General features: G+C 39.1%; 1 protein-coding gene across 6 annotated transcripts in view; it reads left to right on the top strand.

The window, feature by feature from the left end:
- Positions 1 to 20647, top strand: part of PTPRM (protein tyrosine phosphatase receptor type M) — a 773521-nt gene that overhangs the window by 495567 nt on the left and 257307 nt on the right. For all 6 annotated transcript variants that reach the window (XM_077900010.1, XM_077900009.1, XM_077900008.1 and 3 more), the window contains 2 exons: positions 16238 to 16511; positions 17557 to 17593. In XM_077900010.1, coding sequence (XP_077756136.1) covers positions 16238 to 16511; positions 17557 to 17593 — 311 coding nt within the window. The remainder of the gene's footprint in view (positions 1 to 16237; positions 16512 to 17556; positions 17594 to 20647) is intronic.

Here is a 20647-nt window from a genome sequence, read left to right as displayed (position 1 = left end):
GCATAGCCTTTTAGGCAAGGCAGGCAGACTCACTCTTTCCTCCTTTGGCATATTCTAGGGAAGATAGAGTAATATTCAAATAATTACTCTGTTTTATGGGTTACATCAATTATGGACCCAACTTTTAAAACGAGACCCAGGATATAGAAAAAGGACATAGTCTGAAGTTAAATAAACCTAATTTCAAGTCCCAGTTCTCTCAACAACTAGCTCTGTGACTGTTATTCATCCCTTTTTTTTAAATTTATTTTTTATTGGTGTTCAATTTACCAACATACAGAATAACCCCCAGTGCCCGTCACCCATTCACTCCCACCCCCCGCCCTCCTCCCCTTCCACCACCCCTAGTTCGTTTCCCAGAGTTAGGAGTCTTTATGTTCTGTCTCCCTTTCTGATATTTCCCACACATTTCTTCTCTCTTCCCTTATATTCCCTTTCACTATTATTTATATTCCCCAAATGAATGAGAACATACAATGTTTGTCCTTCTCCGATTGACTTACTTCACTCAGCATAATACCCTTAACATCTCTAAATCTCTGGCCCTTCATCTTTGCAGAGCAAGGTAATATGACCTTTTAACAGGGGTTTGTTAGGATTATAGTTATTAGGTACTAACTTGGTTTCCGGCACTGTTTTGAGTCCTGGGAACACTGCAGAGCCTGTCATGGGCACTCTTCTTCAGGAGTTAGCAATTTAGGTGCAAGTGACCAGCGTGTTATCTGGTACCCTATTGCAGGGATGAGGACTGGCACAGAGAGTCCAAGGGAAGGGGTTGTACACAGGAAGGTCAGGTGAGACTTAAGAAGAGCGCCTCTGGAGCCAAGCAGCTGAATCTTGCGATGGATATTGTCCAAGTGATATATGGGGAAGTATTTGCTGGGGAGGTTAGGTGTGTGTCAGGGAATAAATGGGTAAGACTGATGAGTTCCAAAAGAGCAGAGAGACCTGAGCAAGTTGGTCTGATCTGAGAATGAGAAGCATGTTAGAAGTAGAGTGAGTGGGGGGCTCAGGGCTAGATTGAGCAGCCTTATGCCCCAAGCTAAGTAGTAGAGATGTAGCCTTTAGGCGGAGAGTAGATCACTCAGGAGCTCTAGGCAAGGAAAAATCTATGAGGAAGATCAGCCCTGCAGTGGGGCATGGATGGGACAGGGCATGGGAAGAGCTTCAGAGGAATGGCGGCTGGTGGGAATACTGAGCCTTCCCACTGTTCCTTTTCACTGGGTCCAGTTAAGACATAGCTAACCTTTAGGCTTGAGGGGAAGAGATCTTGTAAGTGTCACATACTAATTTTTTTATTAGAGACAGGATTTAAAGGAATCAAAACCATTTAGTACTTTTTAGAGGGGAAAAATGTTTTGACTAACCCAAGCAACTGATGATATTAACTGTTTAGAGTATTGTTAAAGTGGACACTAGAACACTAGAAACTGAAAGCCTATCCTAGCAGTGACTCTCTATCTAGTAATTTATTGGAAATTACTAATTGTATGAGTATTTTTAAAATCTCAATTTTCATAAGCAGTAGAAATGTGGTACTATTAGTCCCTCTTACTGAGAAGCTTCTGGATCTGTCTCTTTTTTGCTTTTCTCTACCTTCCTTTTATTACATCACCCTAACCCCTTTGTCATGCCCTTGTGCTAGGTGCTTTTGTAATGATTATAATTTGTACTGGGTTGTGTATGCAGTGCCTGTTGAATGGACACAGTGTTGTCTTTGCCTCCTGAAAGCCAAGTGCTAAGGCTTCTCTGAGCACCAGTATGCTTAGTGGATGATTGGGGCTAATTCTGGGCTGGGACAGGGAAGACCCAAGTGTTTGATAATACTATATCTCCTTTCTGCTGTGCCCTAAAGAATCCATGGTTATCTCTGAAAAACTAGGTGTCTGAGATTGGAACTACAGATTACATGAAAGCCTTTGAGTATCCTGTACAGTGGAAGCCAAAAGTTATACATGACTATCTCTCTGGAGGTGGGAGCATGTAGTCCTATGCATTCCCTGACCAGACTGACCAGCCTCCCAGAAACCATCCATCCAGGTGACAGAGGTAGACATATAGGTTGGTCTCATTTTCCACTGACAATAGAGAAAGTGACATGCTGCTTTACCCCATCTATCTGGACCATCTGTGAATGTCAACAGTAGAATCATTTACGAGTAGTCTTAGTTGTAAACCCAGAGCGCCAGAAGGTTACAAATGCCTTGAACTGAACACTGCATCACCTTCATTATGAATCTCCAAGCTGCTATGCCCTTCGCTCTCAGGAGCTGCTGGTCTTCCTAATCACAGTTATTGATTCCAAGGAATTTAAGGGATGAATTCTAGAGGCATTCTGAGCTAAAACTAATAGCCTCTGGGAGCAAAGATCTTGGAAATTTTGACAGACTAATTGATTTTAACTACGGATGCCTTACTCTTAGGTTTTAAAGTGCTAAAATCATATATGATATGAGAGAAAAGATCCCAAATTCTAAGAGGCTGATCAAGTCACGTAAGGAGCAGAGAGGGCAAGTCAACCCAGTGTGTTACTTAGAGCCACACGCTTTCAGAGCTGAGGAGCCACACAGAGAGGATCTGACCACTTTCTGGCTGTGACAACACTTCTTAATCATATTGTGGGGGTGTGCATAGCCATATCATGAATGTGGTTTTCCGTCATCTTCTTCAGCAGAGCAGTTCATCAGCCAGCACTTAGAAATATGTTCAGTGAAATTGTTAAGGGTGATAATACTAAAGCACATAAAAATTCTGACATGCCTTCTGTTTCATCAGAAATAATTTTATTATATATATTATTATATGATGCTTGATGGTCAGCTGTCTTTGGTTTTCAGCTACTTAATTAATACTCAGCTCGTCAGCCTGTTTGGTAGCAGAACCATAGGGAACAATGTGCATTTTTCCATATCACCCCATGGCTTCTGTGTGGTTCTCTCTGTCCAGTGATTCCATTTCTCTGCTTTAACCTGAAGGTGTTTCCCTGACCAGTCTCAGTGCAAGTGTTTTCTGCTCAGTGAGAAGCAGTAAGAGCTCTCTGCAATTATTAGTATCCAGTTAAAATGCTCACCCTTTGTAACAATGCAGAGTGCCATAGGAAATTTCACAGTTGACACTTGGCTATTGTTCGTTCATTCTTCATTCGTTCACCAAATATCTACTGAGCACTCTTTAAAAAAGATTTATTTGTTTGTTTGTTTGTTTGTTTGTTTGTGTAACAGAAAGAGAGAGAAAGAAAGTATGAGATGGGGGGCAGCAGGCAGAGGGAGAGGGAGAAGCAGGCTCCCTGATGAGAGGCTTGATCCCAGGACCTGGGATTATGACCTTAGCCAAAGGCAGACACCCAACCGACTGAGCCGCCCTGGTGCCCCATCTACTGAGCACTTTTATGTTCAAGTAACTGTGCTAAGACGGTGATCAAGCTGGATAGAAGAGTCCAGAGTGCTCCAAGAGCATCAGATCGAGGACAAAATCTCAACCAGGGATCAGGATATGCTATTTAGGCTGAAACACGAAAGAGAATTAGGAAGTGGCCAGTGAGGGGCTGGACACACGTGTAGGTCCACCCAAGAGAGGGACAACCTGGAGAAAAGCCTAGGAGAAGAGAAAGTAAAGAGATGTAAACAGTGGTCATCTTAGTAAATACAATTAGAAACACACACATAGTAAATGAGGTTTGACCAGCACTCAGGAGTATTAATTAGATTTGTGCATTTAATGCCGAAAGTGAGCATTTTCCTAGGCTAATCATTATGTAAAGTGTATGTAAATGTGATAGGAACTGCAAAATGATCACAAAATGATTTTCATAATTTAGTTCCTGAATATCATTCAGTACCTCAAACCTAATTAAGTGTGCAATAAATGTTTATTGGATTGAACCTCATCTTTTTCTTGTGAGCAAAAGTAATTATCATGAAAACTTTTATAGATAAGGAACTGAAGGACAGAAATCTCCTTTTAACTAGTTGGATGTATCGGGAACAAGAAGGATTTCGAATTTATATTTTCATCCTTAAATAAAAGTTAAATACCATGTCCCATCCATATAGGATAGAAGCATGAAAGAAGACCCTACCTTTACCCTTGAATCAATTTGTTATTTTTTTTAATTAGAAGAGAATTTCAGAAAAGCAACTTCAAATAAGCTATTACTGCAAATACAGATTCCCTCAGGAAGGTCCCTATACGCTTGCACATCTGTACTGACTCCTCTGGAAGCTATCCTGCCTCTGATCTCTTTAGATCTCAGACACCCCCCCTTTTCTCCTTTACTTTCCATCCTCCCATCACTGCTATAGTTCATACTTTTATCTTTCTTGGCTCTCCAGTCACCACTGCACAGTGTGGCTGCAGGGATCTTTCATTCTCCTGCTTCATATTACATCAGGGTTTCTCCACTGCCCTCAGGATATATCCAGACTAACATGGACAGTGTGTATCATCCAGTCATTTCCTGGGTCAGCCTCCCCTTCAATCCTTACCCCAGGTAAAAAGACGTAAATTCTCAGCACTGAGAATATGCCAGTTGCAGTTGATGTGTTTTTAGCATGGAATTTTCTTTCTTCATCCTCTGCCCACCCATTACCCCTAACACACACAAATGATGGGACTGTGGGATATTTTAAAAGACTTTATTTATTTATTCATGAGAGACACAAAAGAGGCAGAGACACAGGCAGAGGGAGAAGCAGGCTCCCTGCAGGAGCCTGATGCAGAACTTGATCCCAGGACCCTAGGATCACTACTTGAGCCAAAGGCAGATGCTCAACCACTGAGCCACCTAGGTGCCCCAGGACTGTAGGATTTTTAATGGGGTAGAAATATGATTGCATTTGCACATTGGGTCAATCTACCAGGGCAGGGCCACAGAAGAAGGAAAATTGACCCATGAGGCTTCCTGGCAGAAAGTTAACAGGTCGCCTAGATGAGTGCTTCTGTCCATGGCCCCCACCAATCACAGGGGCTATTGGGTGAGAGGCGGCTCGCAGGTGCTTCTATGGTACACTGAGTTTTCTCCAAATGACTACAGTTTTACTTAGTAAAATCTGGTGTTTCCAATGTAAATCATTCATAGGACTTCATCTAATTAAAAGAACACTTAGCCTGGACCAGAAGCCTTGGGTTTGTGACCTTAGGCCATCCTGTGAACTTTGAGCCTTTCTTCAGTTTTAAAACTGGAGTCCAGTATACACCACCTATCTCACAGCCTTGTCATGAAGATTAATTCAGGAGAAAGCTCTTTCACTGAAGTGCTCAAAAAGGGTAAAACTATCATATCAGGATTTGCTTAACAAAGCATGTTGGTTAGATTGCTATAGTTTGGATTTATTATTTTATTCCCTGTTTTTGATAATAAACTTCAGATTTCTAATCATAACTATTATTTAATATTTATGCCCACATACTGTGATTATCACTTAAATAGGATCTATGTTTTAGAGGTGCATGGGTGGCTCAGGTAGTTAAGCCTCCCAACTCTTGGTTTCAACTCAGGTCATGTTCTCAGGATTGAGGATTGTACCCTGCATTAGGCTCCATGCTCAGTGCAACATCTGCTTGAGATTCTCTCTCTCTTTCCCTCTGCCCCTGCTCGCACTCTCTTTTTCTCTCTAAATCAATAAGTAAAATCTTAAAAAAAATAACAAGTAGGATCTATGTTTTAAAGGTAATCCATGAATATAAAAATAGTGAAAGGGAATAAAGGGGAAAGGAGGGAAAATGAGTGGGAAATATCAGAGAAGGTGACAAACCATAAGAGACTCCTAACTCTGGGAAACTAACAAGGGGTGATGGAATGGGAGGTGGGCAGGGGGTTGGGGTGACTGGGTGATGGGCACTGAGGGGGGCACTTGATGGGATGAGCACTGGGTGTTATGCTAAATGTTGGCAAATTGAATTCCAATAAAAAGAAAAAATAAATAAATAAAGGTAACCCATATTTTGAAAATAATTTTATGGAAGTTGTAAGAACTGTGTGTGTGTGTAGTATTAATACTGTATGTTCATCTCATAAAATCTTCAGTTTCGGAAGACCTTTTGTTCCGTCAACCACTGTTGGTTGGAGTAGTTGCAAATAACAGCTCTTTCCTGGGAAAGAAGATGCAAAAGTATTCAGAATCATAAACAGTGCAGCCAATCATCTCGTGCAGTTTGATGGTCATGGGTTTAAATCCTGGTACCTGTTTGCACTGAAACTTGGGCAAGTCATGTAACTTTTTTGAGTCCCATTCCTCTCTGTAAGGGATGAGTAATAATCTACCTCAGAGGACAGCTGAGAGAATTAATGACAGCAAAGCACTCAGTATCTAACACAAATACTTTCTGCTCAACTAGGAAAGCTTTTCTTATTTAGTATTGACACTATTCTCGCCTGAGAATATTGTTGTTACTGATGGCAGTAACAATAACTAGATGATGTGATGGCTCCTTTTCTTCTGCCCATGTCTTGGAAAACCTTCCAGGTACTCCCAGAATACTCCTGAACCTCAGTTATGATCTGAGCAGTTTGTCATACAGGAGTAATAATTTCGATAATAAAAAATGAATGATCATTGTGACTTGGATCGAAAAGCTATCATGTGCCAGGCCGATGCTCAGACCTTTATGAGAGGATTTCTAACTGTCAAGAGCAGACATCCTCATCAGATGCCGGCATTCTTCTGCACAGGAGGTCCTGGGACCCAGCGAGGTGAACAACAGCACTAGGCCTGTGCAGCATCATGTGACCAGTGATGACAGGTGCACATCAGACATGTGCTTCCTCCCAGGAGTGTCTCCCTCCCTCCTCAGCCCGCAGATCTCTTCCCGGTAGACTCTCTCCAGAACCCACCTGCTTACACCTTCCTTTGCAGACATGGGCCACATCACAAACTAGTATCTTCTCTTCATTGTCTCTCCTAGTATTTAGAAAACATGTTAACTGCACCTTTGATTTTTAGATTACGGTCATTGGAATCTTTGGGGTTTATTACTGTTACTTCTTAGAGGTTAGAAGGGATTATTTTTCTTGTTGTTTTTTTCATTATTATTTTGAAACCAACTTTTTTTTCTCTTTTTTTTGGTGAAGCCCAACTCCCATTACAATTTATTTAATGTTTAGCTTTACAGTTTTGAGTACTTGAAGGACTTGGATTAAACAAATGTGTTTAGTGTGCTAGATTGTTTTAATCGAATTAATCAGTCTTTCTTTGTTGACATGTATGCTCTTTTTCGTTTCTCCATCCTTAATAGTCTCCAGAGAATCAAGAAAAAAGATACCAGCTCTTTTGAAATGCTTATAGTGGTTTTTTAATTGCTCCCTCTTATTTCTTGAAGACATGTGAACTGCAGGAGCATCATAAATTTGGTGGGCTAAATGTTCTTTTGTCAGTGTTCGAACCTTTTGAAAGATTCTATCTGGTGCTAAAATTGTTTAAGGAAAAGAGCTCTAAATATCTGACTTCCAACCTAAATTTTTTCCTTTTTTCATCGTGATATACAGAATCAAAGACCAAAATGTCATTCAATGGTAAAATTTCAATTTTATATTACTATATTGGCTTGGATTTTTTATTACTTATTATAGCTGAATTGCAACAGTGTGTGTTAACAAAAGGTACTAAATCTCTTATTACCACCACCACCATCCTTACCCCACCTGATTTTAGGTGAATTTTATTGTATTAAAAAATAATACTCTGGATTCCTTTACTGCCAGGAAACAAAGATCATTTTTTTATTAATGTTGCTTCTATGATGACAATGTCAGTCATCTCTTTGAAAATTCATTTTGGAAACTAAGTTTGTTCTTCAAGAACCCTTGAAAAGAAGCTTTAAAAATGGCAGGGGAAGATAATAATAATAGAGTAGATGTATTTGAGCATTTATACAATGAAACTTAATTTAACTTTCCCTCAAACTCCATTTCAAACTTGCTTTTGTGCATGAAAATATAGTTCATAGCTTTCTTTCCCCTATTTTTCAAGTTTTCTTCTCTTCAACATAATCTCCTCTGAAGCATTCTATGTATTAGAGCAGAGCTCTGGTCTTATTACCAGGGCCTCCACAGTAGGTAGGTGCATCAGCAAGCACAGGCCCCCATGCTTAGGGAATGGCAGCCAACCTTCCAGAGAGCAGAGAGGCTGTCCGTGGACGGGGGACAGCTGGAAATGGCCCTTGGGGCCAAACTCTGCAAAAACCCTCACCCCCAAAACACAGCTGAAGTGTTTTGATGTGACCTTAATGATTAACATGGATATCAAAAAAAAATTTTTTTAAATTTAAAAAAGACATGGATATCATTTGAAATACTGAAATTGAGAAATTATGGATCTTGTAACCTGAGGATTGACTATATAAGACAGAGTAGTTCCAAATTTGTCTGACAGTGATTTGGAGACAGGTAGAGCAGAGCAGAGCCCAGGACTGGGTGTGAGTAGGCTTCTTTCCCCACCTGCCCACAGAGAGCAAAGGCAGCTGGGTTCTCGGGCCTCACCTTGGACATCACGGGTGGCTGTGGGGGTCAAGACAGAGAGCCCTGCTTGTCATACTCTCTAATGCAGTTTTACCAGGAGCTGACAGTATCAAAATTGTGAGGGAAAACCCTGCCACTTTGGGATTGCTCTTGGGGCATGCCTGCTGGAACTTCCGGATGTATCTGACCTAGGGCATAACCCATTATTCTGTACTATTGATAAAGGGTCCTTAGGGCTTCTTGGAAGCTGTCACAAGCAGTCATTAGTGAGTATGATGTTAAAGCTTATTGGAGCTTTGGTGGGGTTGTGTTAGCACAAGTGGCTGGAGAGAACGGGGACTATATAGGCAATATAAAGACATTAGCTTTTTTGTTTGTTGTCATACCTTTATTTTTAATTTGGAGAGAAAGCTGGTGGTCTGGGGCGCCTGGGCGGCTCAGTGTTTGAGCATCTGCCTTTAGCTCAGGTCGTGATCCCAGGGTTCTGGGATCGAGTCCCACATCGGGCTCCCCACAGGGAGCCTGCTTCTCCCTCTGTCTGTGTGCTGCCTCTCTTTGTGTCTCTCATGAATAAATAAATAGAATTTAAAAAAAGAAAGAAAGAAAAAAGAAAGCTGGTGGCCCTAGGCAGTACAGCAGTCTTCGGGTATTACTGGTGGTAAAGTTTAGACACTAGGTCCAGCCCGGATGTCCTCAATGAACTGATGCTATCAGAGACTGGCATAAACATTTGTCACTCCTCCCCTGCATTCCCCTACACTTTGTACAAACCCATTTTAGGTTCTCATCACAATAGTTCTCCGTTTGAGCCACCTATTTCTAGTACTCTTAGGCTGGTTTTCTCAAGGACAGGGACAGTCTGTACCTGCTTCCTCCTCTTATTCTTCCCCTATGCCTGGCACAATGCTTAGAAAGGGAGGAGGGAGGTTACAGGAATGAAATAATTTTCTTCTCATGTACTGATGTAGAGACTTGCCTGGTCTTGTGCCAGGAGTTATAAAATATTAGATCTTGAAAGGACCTTACTGGTTGGTCGATGATTTAGTGGTAAAGCTGGACCCAGTTACCTGTGTATGATGACTCTGAGTTCAGTGGTCTCTCAACGGCACCCCCGTTTGGTTCACCTGCCTTCCTTTTGGATGGTAGCATTTATATTCCAGCTCACCTAGTCTGCAGTATTGTTCCTGTTAGGGACCAAAAGACTCTGAGTTGAATATAACACAGACATGGAGTAATGAAAACAGTTAGTGTGGCTTCGATGGTATTTGATTTCCATTCTTATTCAAATCACTAGTGCTATTTAAGAAAACATACTTGAATAATAGTAGCTGACCTTAAATTATAATTTTTACAGTCTTGTGTTTGTTATGAAATTGTGATGATTAAATTATGATTAGCTTAAGTGAAATGAAATCTGCAAAGGAAAATGTCTTCATTTGTTAAAATGGGGAGAAATCATTCTAAAAGAGGTTCCATCTGAGATTAATTTACTTGAAATTTGGTGTCTGTTGTGAAGATTAATAACAGGTGGCCTTTTACAGAGCTTCTTAGCCTGAGTCTAATGTTTTAGTTGTTCTTTTATTATCCCAAACCTCCATAACTAAAGGATTTTTTTCTTCCTGCCCTTTGTTCACGATATGGCACTGTAATTGACTTCATATTTCTCACCCAACCTTTCAGCTGTAATTAATATTTTATTATATCAGATTTTATCACTAACTAGCTGAGCAGCAGGGTATTGGACTGCACGCTCAGGCATGCTTGCCCATGCACACGCACATGCATGCACACACGCATGGGCACCAACACACACTGAACACCAGTAACTTATGGATGCTAGGCAAGCTCCTTGTGATGAATTATGGCTGAGAGAACATAAAATGTATTTGTGGTGTCCCACAAAATATTCCAAAGCGATTTATGGCCAGTCTTACCTAGAACAGAGCAGGACAAAGAGAAATTAAAGTTGCTAACATAAAATATTCACACCACCCCCCACCCCATATCTATTTATGCTGTGCGGTGTGTTACCCATTGCCCACTATCTGTGTAAAACTAGTTATCAGTCGTCATTTGTGACTTAATGAACAGAACTGTATTAGGTCCACAACTCTCAGTGCTAGTGATACATGAAGGACTCTGAAGAATCCTAGTCATGATGATCAACATGTTGAACATATTGAACTGACCTTTTATCCCTGGTGGCAGTATTTTTAAAGGCAACAGTATTTTTAAAGCTTAGTTAAGTTGTACTGGGTTGTTTGAATGATTGGGGTGTCATTTCAGTAAGTGCTGACAGGTTTAGGAAAAGGGAAGGACCATACCAAGAACAGGAAGAAAATAAATTCTGTGCTGTGGCATGGCAATAAACTTTAATTACACATTTTTACACGCTTTGCATCTAATTTATACTTTCATTTTCTATCACCTCCCTCCCAAAAATAATCTTCAGGAAGATAGAAATACCAGCCTTTATTCTTTCTTTATACATATAGAATAGATAGTTTTACCAAAAATTGCAAATCAAACTAAAAAGCACTCTTAGGTACCATGAGATGAACAATATTCTAAGTCCTTGAATGATCAGAAGGGTAGACTTTAAAGGATTAGCCAAAGCAACAATGAAATGGATCATTAACTTCTCTCCCTCTCCCCCCCTCCTCCTTACCCCCTGTCCTGCTATCTGGTTGGATAACCCTCCAGTATTATATGCTGATAAGAAATAGAATAAGTGGATAAGAAAAATGAACTTACAACTAAGGGTTTAATCTTGAAATGAATTAAGACCAAAATTTTAGAGTCAATTTCAACTCTGCAGCAGGCTTCCCCTCAATGTCTTCAAAGTTAGAAAAAAAAAAAAAAAGTGTCTCATCACATTTGAACTTTCAGGTTTAACAGAGTACATGAAAGATGTTCCGATGTTCTTTTCTAAGTTATACTTCATGTGCTAGCCTATATAAATGCAGATTTCTTATTCTCCTTGTAAAAGCCTTAGAGTTTTGCTGTAGGAAAGCCTCGCATAAATTAAATTTTAAATTAAATTTCATTCCATAAGAAAGTAATGATATAGTGATGTCACATTTTTGGCAGATTCATCTTCACTATGGATTGTGCCTTCATACTGCAAATGCCGTAGGAAGATTTTATGTTACTTTAAATTCCAGAATATTGGTGGAATCAGGATAGGGATGGTGTAACTTTAATAAACAAAGGGAGTATGAGTAATACATTAAAAGGATAATAGAATTTTAATTCAGCTCGCTAAGCTAGAAACTTCTGCTTGGTTTTCCATCCTCAAGAACTTGCTCTTTTTAATCATCTTTTTAGAAAAACCATTCAGAGAGTAAGATTTTCAAAGCTGCTTTTTGAGACTGCATTTGTGGTTGGGCAGATTTTATGAAATTCACTAGCAAAGTGATATTATTTGCACCAATGAGAAATGTGTCAGAGAGTTCTGTTAAGGTGCCATTGACCTAGGTGCCAATAATGCGTTAATTTCCATCCGGAAGACAGCAATGTGTGGCAATTGGGCAGCAGATAGGATTTAGCTATTTTTCATTAGCGCTTGGACGTTGATAAAGGGGAATGGAAAAGAGCTGCTTGACCTTTCAGTGCTTAAATTATTAAAGAGCAAATAGATTTGAGGTCTGGATGCTTGCAAATCTAATTTCTCTTGTGGAGCAAGGATGAAAAGACATTTTGGGTTTGAAATTGCTCTAGTCAACTTAGTTCTTCCTTTAATATATCTGAAGATGAGTAGATGGTAGCCATTTAAAAAGTAATATATCTGGAGTGGAGCAAAGTGTATAACATACCAGCTGGCTCAAATGGGGGCCCTCTAAATGATCATTTAATTCTCAATTTTTCATCTAATCCTCACAAAATTTCTGCTTGGAAAAATTAATTTCCTTTCCCCATATTCACATAGATGGTATTTAAATCACAAAACAAAATTTTCTTTCATTAGAGAATGTCAAATGCTGTATTGTTAAGATAGGGCAATGCCTGATACATAGTACGTGCTCAAAAACATTTCTTAATAAGTGAGTAAATATACACACAACCCAGCACACATACTAGCAAAGTTGGAGAAAAGATGGATGGGAGGTAAGAGATGAAGGTGTGGGAAGAGGGTAGAAAAACAGAGAGGCAGCTTTTGATTCTCTCAGGGCTCTTTATGTAATCGTGGGTTATCTTGCATAAACTTACAATCTAACCAGCATCTTATCATCATGAAACCTGTTTCTTGATCATTTCTTCTCTTTGCTCTTGAGTATTCAAGAAATGAATACAAAATAAACCTAGTATTAAATTTTAGTTAAGCAGAGCATATTTGTGATCACCACTGTATTTCTTCCCTGCCACTACATATAATGTATATAAAATGGAAATTACTTTTGGATTATATTATGCTTTCAAAAATATGTACCTTATGGCTGACTTCATTTTAATTGTGCTGAGATAGAGATGACTAAATCATAGACCTTTCCTCTAGGAACTTGTGAGGTTTTTAAAAATACTGATAAATAGACAAAAATGAGTACTAGTCTTTACAAAAAATATATTTTTATGAGTGTGGGTCAGAGCAAGAGTACATCAAAATGGGGGAACAGATCATAAGCCCCTGATAAAAGGTTCATAAAAGGGTCTCAATCTTTTTGTGAGGGTGGGTCATCTGCTAAGAGTTGCAAAAGATTTCTGTGTGTTGGGGAGAACAGCATTTAAATAACAAAATTGGGTCCAGGCCAGGGTGAAGTAATAGAGGACAAGGTGTTTGTAATAGGAGAATTCAAGATGGTGAGATTGGACAGCCTGGAAGTGGTTGTGCTACCATTTCATCTGGAGGATCTGGAAATGAAAAATGAGTGATTACTATCCTGGTACCATTGGCAACAGTTTCTGGTTAGGACTGAGAGCTAGAGAGGATACCAGCCGGGCACTGGCCTCACTGCAGATCCAGGAGCTCCCTCCCTGGAAATTATTAATGACTTGCAGAGAGATAGGAGTATGAATTGTGGTCAAAGGTAAAAGTACCATCTATAGCTTCTTTGTTGTTTTTTGAGGGGCAACTGGGTGGCATAGTCAGTTAAGCATCCAACTCATGGTCTTGGCTTGGGTCATGATCTCAGGGTCATGGGATTGAGCCCAACGTTGGGCTCTCTGCACAGCATAGATTCAGCTTGAGATTTTCTGTCCCTCTGCCCCTACCCCAGCTCATGTACACTCTCTCTCAAATAAATAAATAATTGAATAAATAAATAAGTAAATAGATAAAATCTAAAACCCCAATTGTTAGCAGAATTAGGATTAGAGCATAGATCAATGCACATGCCCCTCTCCCCCCAACCCCTACAAAAGGCATTTCAAGAGAATAGTCACATTTTCTTAGTGCTGTTTCTATTTAGTGGCATACTATGTTAGACTTCTCCATCAATCAGCTATTGTCTGCGCTGTGCTTTTTTTTTTTTTTTTTTTTTTTACGATTTTATTTTTATTTATTTGAGAGAGAGCAAGACAGAGAGAGCACAAGCAGGGGGAGTGGCGGAGGGAGAAGCAGAATCTCAACTGAGCAGGGAGCCCAACGAAGGGCTTGATCCCAGGACCCCGGGATCATGACCTGAGCTGAAGACGGATGCTTCACCAACTGAGCCACCCAGCTGCCCCGCGTGGTGCTATCTTTTACTTTGACCTTGATCCCTTACTCTTGCTATTCTATGACCTGACCTTCTGTTTAATATTTGCTGCATATCCAACTACTCCAAACTCATCGGTTGAAAATAACATTTCTATTCTGCTGTGATTATGTGGGCAGCAAAGCCTTTGCTGGGCAGTCCCAGCTTGGGGTCTTAGGTCAGCCATCAGCTGAAGGTCAGTCATGTGGCCTTCCACAATGCCCCACGCACATGGCTATCAGTGATGCCAGTTGTTGGCAGGGAGCTCTTTGGGACTGCAGAGCAGAGCGCCTGCATGTGACCTCTCCAGTATGGCAGGTTCAGAGTCACTGGACCATTTATGTGGTGGCTGGCTTTTTCTTTTAGAAAGCTTCCTGGGGAGCCAGGCTGAAGATGCATGGCCTCCTCTGACCAATGCCTTGAGAGTTATCCATTGTCCCACTGTTACATTCTGTTGGTTGTATGTTGTCATTAAGGTTGGCCAGCCCCATTCCTGATGGGAAAAGTATCAGAATTTGCAGATACATTTTAAAATTGTCACATTTAACCATATATGTAGGAAGTCAGGGAGAAGGGGGCAAGAAATTAAAGTCCGCTTTATCTCAATATGTGTTCCTTGTCTTCTATAGAGGATGATTCTTCCTAAATACATCCTTTTGTGTCATATCCATCACACAGTGAGATTTCTACCAGATTGGGGGGAATGTCTTACATAACCAATAATATCAGGTCTGATGTTAGGAGGTTAGGAAGTATTTCTGGTTTTTATTTATTTAACTTTACATCATACTCGGAATTTGCTTTATCATTGTACTGTAGTCATTCTGATGTCCTACAGCAGGTGATTTTTATTTGGACAGAAATATAGACTGGGCAGCAGCTGCTGCATTGCATTCCTGTAATGGAATGTGCTAAATAGTTGTATTCCCAGAAATAGGTGATTTCACTGAGTGCACATTCGGCATTCACAAGAGCAAGACCCAAAGAGGGACCTCTCCAGGCCCTCCCCAGGCAGATAGGGATGTTAGGCACCTCTCTCTTGCTCTTCTTGGTCATTGATGAGTGTCTATATGAGCAACTCTAGGATTGCAGCATTGTTCCAGGGAGTCACAGTGCTTTTCTGATACAATGAGAACAAGATCCGTCTATTCTGGATTCAGTTCTTGAAAGCTGCTGTCAAGAGTTAGTTTTTGCTCAGTATTAGAAACTTTTTTTCCCCACCCAAACTGCACAAATATTCATCATTATGGTAAAATACATATCTTAGTAGAAGCATCCATCCCTTCAAGTTTTGTCCCATTCTCCTGTGGTTACTTTGAAATTCAGACATTGGAAGGGGACAGGGAGGAAAGGGGGTAGGTGCTGGGACACCTGTTCAGGCATCTTCAGAGCATGCTCATCCCCATCTTATCTTCATGTATGATTAAAGTGACCCAGTTCATGATCTACTCTTAGAAACTGCTTATAACTCCAAGGCCTTGGCTTTTGAAATTCCAGTCTCTTTTTTCTGCTCTCCTTACATCATCTCTTACCACTGATCTGATATGGTGAAGGGCAAAGGAATATAAGAAAATATGGGAAGTTAAACCTTAATTAAACATGAATCATTACATATTGTGTTTTTTGACTTGTTAATACTTCATGTGCATTCATACAGATGTCATTGAAGAAAATAGTACATTGCCTTTTAAAAAAAACTTACAGTGAATATAATTTATAATTTCATTTATTCACTCATTAGGTAAATTGAGTTAATTTTTCTATAAATTCATCTTCAATTACATGTGAAAAAATGTTAGTGTCCTGCTCACATAAACAGCAGAGATTGTTAGATAATTTTTTTGTAATTTTGATGAACTTTGTTTCCCTCAATACATTGTGTTTTGGAGGGCGGGGTGAGAGAGTTCTATGGGAAAATATTAAGCCCCTTCCCCCTCTTGTATTGAGCAAGTGTTAAGTGAGTATCCATTATGCATTAAGCACTTACTATTGATGATATCCAGTGCATTCTTTATTTTGGATATCCCATGGGCCCCATGCAATTGAAGGCAAAGGGTATCAGCCCAATTATCATAAAATATCACTGATAATACTGTTTTTTTCCCCCTAGTGTCTATCAAGTAGTTGTTGAGGAAGAACGTCCTCGAAGAACTAAAAAGACAACAGAAATCCTAAAGTGCTACCCTGTGCCAATTCACTTCCAGAATGCATCAATACTGAACTCACAGTACTACTTTGCTGCAGAATTCCCAGCAAACAGCCTCCAAGCTGCTCAGCCTTTTACTATTGGTGATAATAAGACATACAATGGATACTGGAACACTCCCCTTCTCCCCCATAAAAGCTACAGAATTTATTTCCAAGCTGCTAGTAGAGCCAATGGGGTAAGTTTTATAGATGGCTGTTTACTTAGGCTATTTAGAGTTATTAATGTGAACATAGAGTAAAGAAGATAGTAGTAAGAAATAAAGGCATGCTTTTGTATGTTTTTACTTGGAACAAATGTGGGTTTTGTTTTCTCTTTCTAAACTTATTTTCACCTAGAGAAATCTATGGAAAGAAATGAATATATTTGTATTTGTTTTGGTAGGAAGAGAATATTGTCAACATGATGGTTTTTATTTTCAGTTTTTACTTGTTACCAAAAGTTGGCTAGCAATTCTGCTTAGCTTACTATTTTGCAGGGAAGTAGTTATAGCTATAGCACATACATTCAGCTCATTTAAAATTTTGTGAGATACACAACATCTGTCTTTTCAGCCTATTCTGTCCCATTTCTTTGGTTTCACGAGAGTTTATGCTTCCTATAGCTGTGACTAAATTAGGTATCTTCAGTTTTTTTTCTTAAGAGAAAATAGTTTTAGAAAAATGCGATGAAAACAAAAACTACGGAGTTGTTCCCGAATTTTTTTTTTCCCCTCTCCTGTTCAGACCAACCCAGAACTCTGGTAAGATATTAAAGTCTCTTTAGAAAGAAGTGGGAATTTTCCAGATACCATGATGGTTTCCCTTCTTCACCACATGGGTCCAAGTATCCTCACTGACTCGACTTTTGCCAGTGAAAAGGGGGGAAATCCAGGACTCTGGAGTTATCCTCTAGTAGTATCTGCACAGAGAGTGAGCAAGGATCTGGAGAAGCCAGGGCCAAAAGGCAGAAATATTTTGTATGTAGCCCCTCATTCACCATCCGCTCCAGAAATGCCTACAGCCACCAGCTCTGGAGCTGGAAAATGTATCTGAGTGTGGTTTCTGTAATCATCATGGGAACTTGTATCTGAGCGGGGTTCCAGGAGTAATCACTGTGTGATTAACACCACACTCGGAACAATGAGATCTTTCCTTATCAGCATGTAAATAGAACTACAGATATTTTTATTCATTTTAAATAAAACACGAATAGTGATTTTTCCCCCTCTTTATTTAACACAGGAAACCAAAATAGACTGTGTCCGAGTGGCCACAAAAGGTAGGTTGAAATTGTGGGATGTTCTCCCAGTTTATGTCCCTTAAAAATTTAGATGGTATTTCAAAACTTCTCGGAATGTTAACTTTATTGAAAGAAGTGTGTGTGTGTGTGTGTGTGTGTGTGTGTGTGTGTGTGCATGTACTAGAGTCTTAGCAGTTAACATTGACTATTTCATGTAGATACTTTTTAAAATAAGGAATCATATTATTGCGTTCCAAGCAGTTTTCAATGGTTAGCTTTTTCAAAATTCAATAAAAGTAGTGTTTATGGATCTTAGTACATGTTTTTTTTTTAAACTATAGGACCAAATGAATACTATGACCAATGAATCTTGATGTGCAAAGTAGTAAAATATGACCTATTTTTAAGCAAGTACCTAGTGACAAGAGGTCTCCCAGGTGGAGAGCAGGTGCTTTTTTTCACTGACAGCGGGTCTATTGACCCAGTAACTGGGTGATGTTAGTAGATCTTTGTTTCCCAGGTCTGGTTAAAGTCCCAAGAAAATGTGATCAGGGACTGGATGTAGAAGTGGCTAGGTGAACCACCACAAGCTCACCACACACAGCCTCCTAAAGAAGAGAGTACAGTTGTGTGTGTGCTCGAGCTGTAACCTCATCTTCTCAACCTTGCAGCGTGGTTTTAACCAGCATATGGGACGTGTATGAGAAAATGCTTTAAGAAATGTAAAATCCTGCATTAAAATGAGGCATTATAAATTAACACTTGTACTTGAGCATACCCTTTCAGACCATCAGAGTGACCCTGAGCATGATGAAGTTCTGTGTGATTTAATTTAGAAATGATGGCATGAAGGCATTGTATGTCTGTGGTACTAGACATAATCGGACCATAGGCAATCACTTGAATTCTGTTGGATAAAAATACCATGTTTTTATTGCTTCCCTGTCAGGAAGCATAGTTTGATATGTCATGGACTTCCACCTGCATTTTCAAAATTCTCATTGAATTCTTATTTTGTAAAGATACATGACCTCTTTATTCAGTTAGCTTGACAAATATTTTTTAGTTTCATGGTATGTGCCAAGCCTTGTGTCAGGTACTCACATCATATGTATTTTGTTGGTCCTCATGGCCTCATAGTTCTGTTTCCAACAATCTATTTATATTGATTTTGAAACACTCAGTTTTTTAATATCATGATTGTACCTGATTAACTGCCTTTATTTTTAGGAGTAAATAAATAATAAATGAAATTACAGATATTGGTATGTTTTATAAACTGTAATAGGCTCTTAGCTATTATGTATTATGATATTATGAAGCCCTTCAATGAGGTGTTGATATCCTGAGACCTCCACACCACTGCCCGTGCTCCAGTTGCTGGAGTGAATTCTATGTCCCCTTGGGTTCAGAAAGAGTAAATCCAGTTCCACAGTGCCTAATTTATAATGCCTTACATTGAATATCATAGCTAAAAAAAATTGAAAACACTTTTATACACGCACTATCTATTTCTTCAATATTACTGTGAGAAAGGAGGCAGGTATTGCTATTTTTATTTTCTAAATGAATAAAACGCATATTTTTAGAGATGAACTGACTGACCAAGGTCCCTCAGCTGCAAATTTGTGAGTCAGGGTTTAATTCTAAACTTTTGAACTCCGATCCTCAGTGTTTCACTATGTCTCACAGCCCTTAATCCAGCAGAACTCTGGCCAGTTATAGTACTGCATTGTATAAGTGTCTGCTCTCCCCTTTATTAAATTGTGGCCCTGCCCAGTTTACTTTGAAAGTGGTGAAATGTCTGTCATCCTGTTCAGCTACATAGCTAAATAATTATATAAGTAACACAGTTGTAGAGACTTAGAAATCTGACATTGGCTGTTTTCACAATAGATTGAATTAGATGATTTGGATCATTTTCTTCCATCAGCTAGATTTAATCAATAATGTCATTTGTTTTTCAATTCACCCAAGGATGATTAAGTAATCAGATGACCTGATTGACTAAATATTCCCCACTCATATTTTCTGAGTCATTTACAAACATTTATATAGCAACAAACTCTATCCAAATCAACTCTTTTGGGGAAAGAAGGGAACGAATGTTAATAGTCATTATATAACATTGTCACTTCTATTCATGAGAGCATAATACAAGAGGACACTACAGGAGAATATCTCTTTGCAGGTGGAACTGCACTGTCCGGCACTATTTTATTTTATTATGTTCTACATTTACAGATTCAATGAACTTCCTTTACAGCACAGTCTAACGTTTCACCCCCACTACAGTCAGATCATTTTTCTTTATTCATACTAAAAATTCTTTCAGCAGTGAGGAAGCCATTCCATCTTGACTACTTAGTCAAAACAGAGAAATAGGCAGTTCTAATCATTCTATTGGTACCTTGCAGTAAAGATGCTTGAAATTTAAAAGATCTCAAACTTTTTGTGTTTTTGCCACATATGGCTGACAGTGTGGTGCATTAATTGAATTTCCAGGCACTAAACCACTAACCACTTTCCTAAGCAGCATTTTGAATTTACAAAGATGTCGATGTTCTCATGAAACAACTGTTGACAAGTCTCTTTAGAGAGAAAATATGGAGGTGGATTTGTTTTCACAGGAATCTAGTTTGTAATTTCAAATATGGCTATGTCTCTTAAAGATATATTTCATACTCTTTATAAATTTAATGTTGTGATTATTTTAATCATATTCCATGGGTATATTTTGACACTAATCATCTCAAATATAAAGCCTCATAAAAATTAGACATGGGAAAAATACCCAAGGTATGTTCCTACCTATTTCCATATGTGTGGGGGATTGCCTATATTTTCCTATACCCTTTAATTTATACATCCAGATTTCTCATAGGTATATGTGACTCTTTTTATTATGGGCTATAGGCAAACTCATCACAGAATATTCTATCTCTTGAGTTAAAAAGATAAAGACACCATGCAATAATAGAATATGCATGATGTTTGGATGTTACCCTCCATGTATATGGCAAAGTGAATAGAATAGCTCTTAGGTATTCTCAGATTCTCTTAGTTTTATTTTGATTTTTAATCACATTCACA

Source organism: Canis aureus, chromosome 6 (assembly GCF_053574225.1).
Source record: "Canis aureus isolate CA01 chromosome 6, VMU_Caureus_v.1.0, whole genome shotgun sequence".
NCBI lineage: Eukaryota > Metazoa > Chordata > Mammalia > Carnivora > Canidae > Canis > Canis aureus.
Note: the sequence above shows the minus strand (reverse complement) of the source record. Positions and strands in the feature narration are given on the sequence as shown.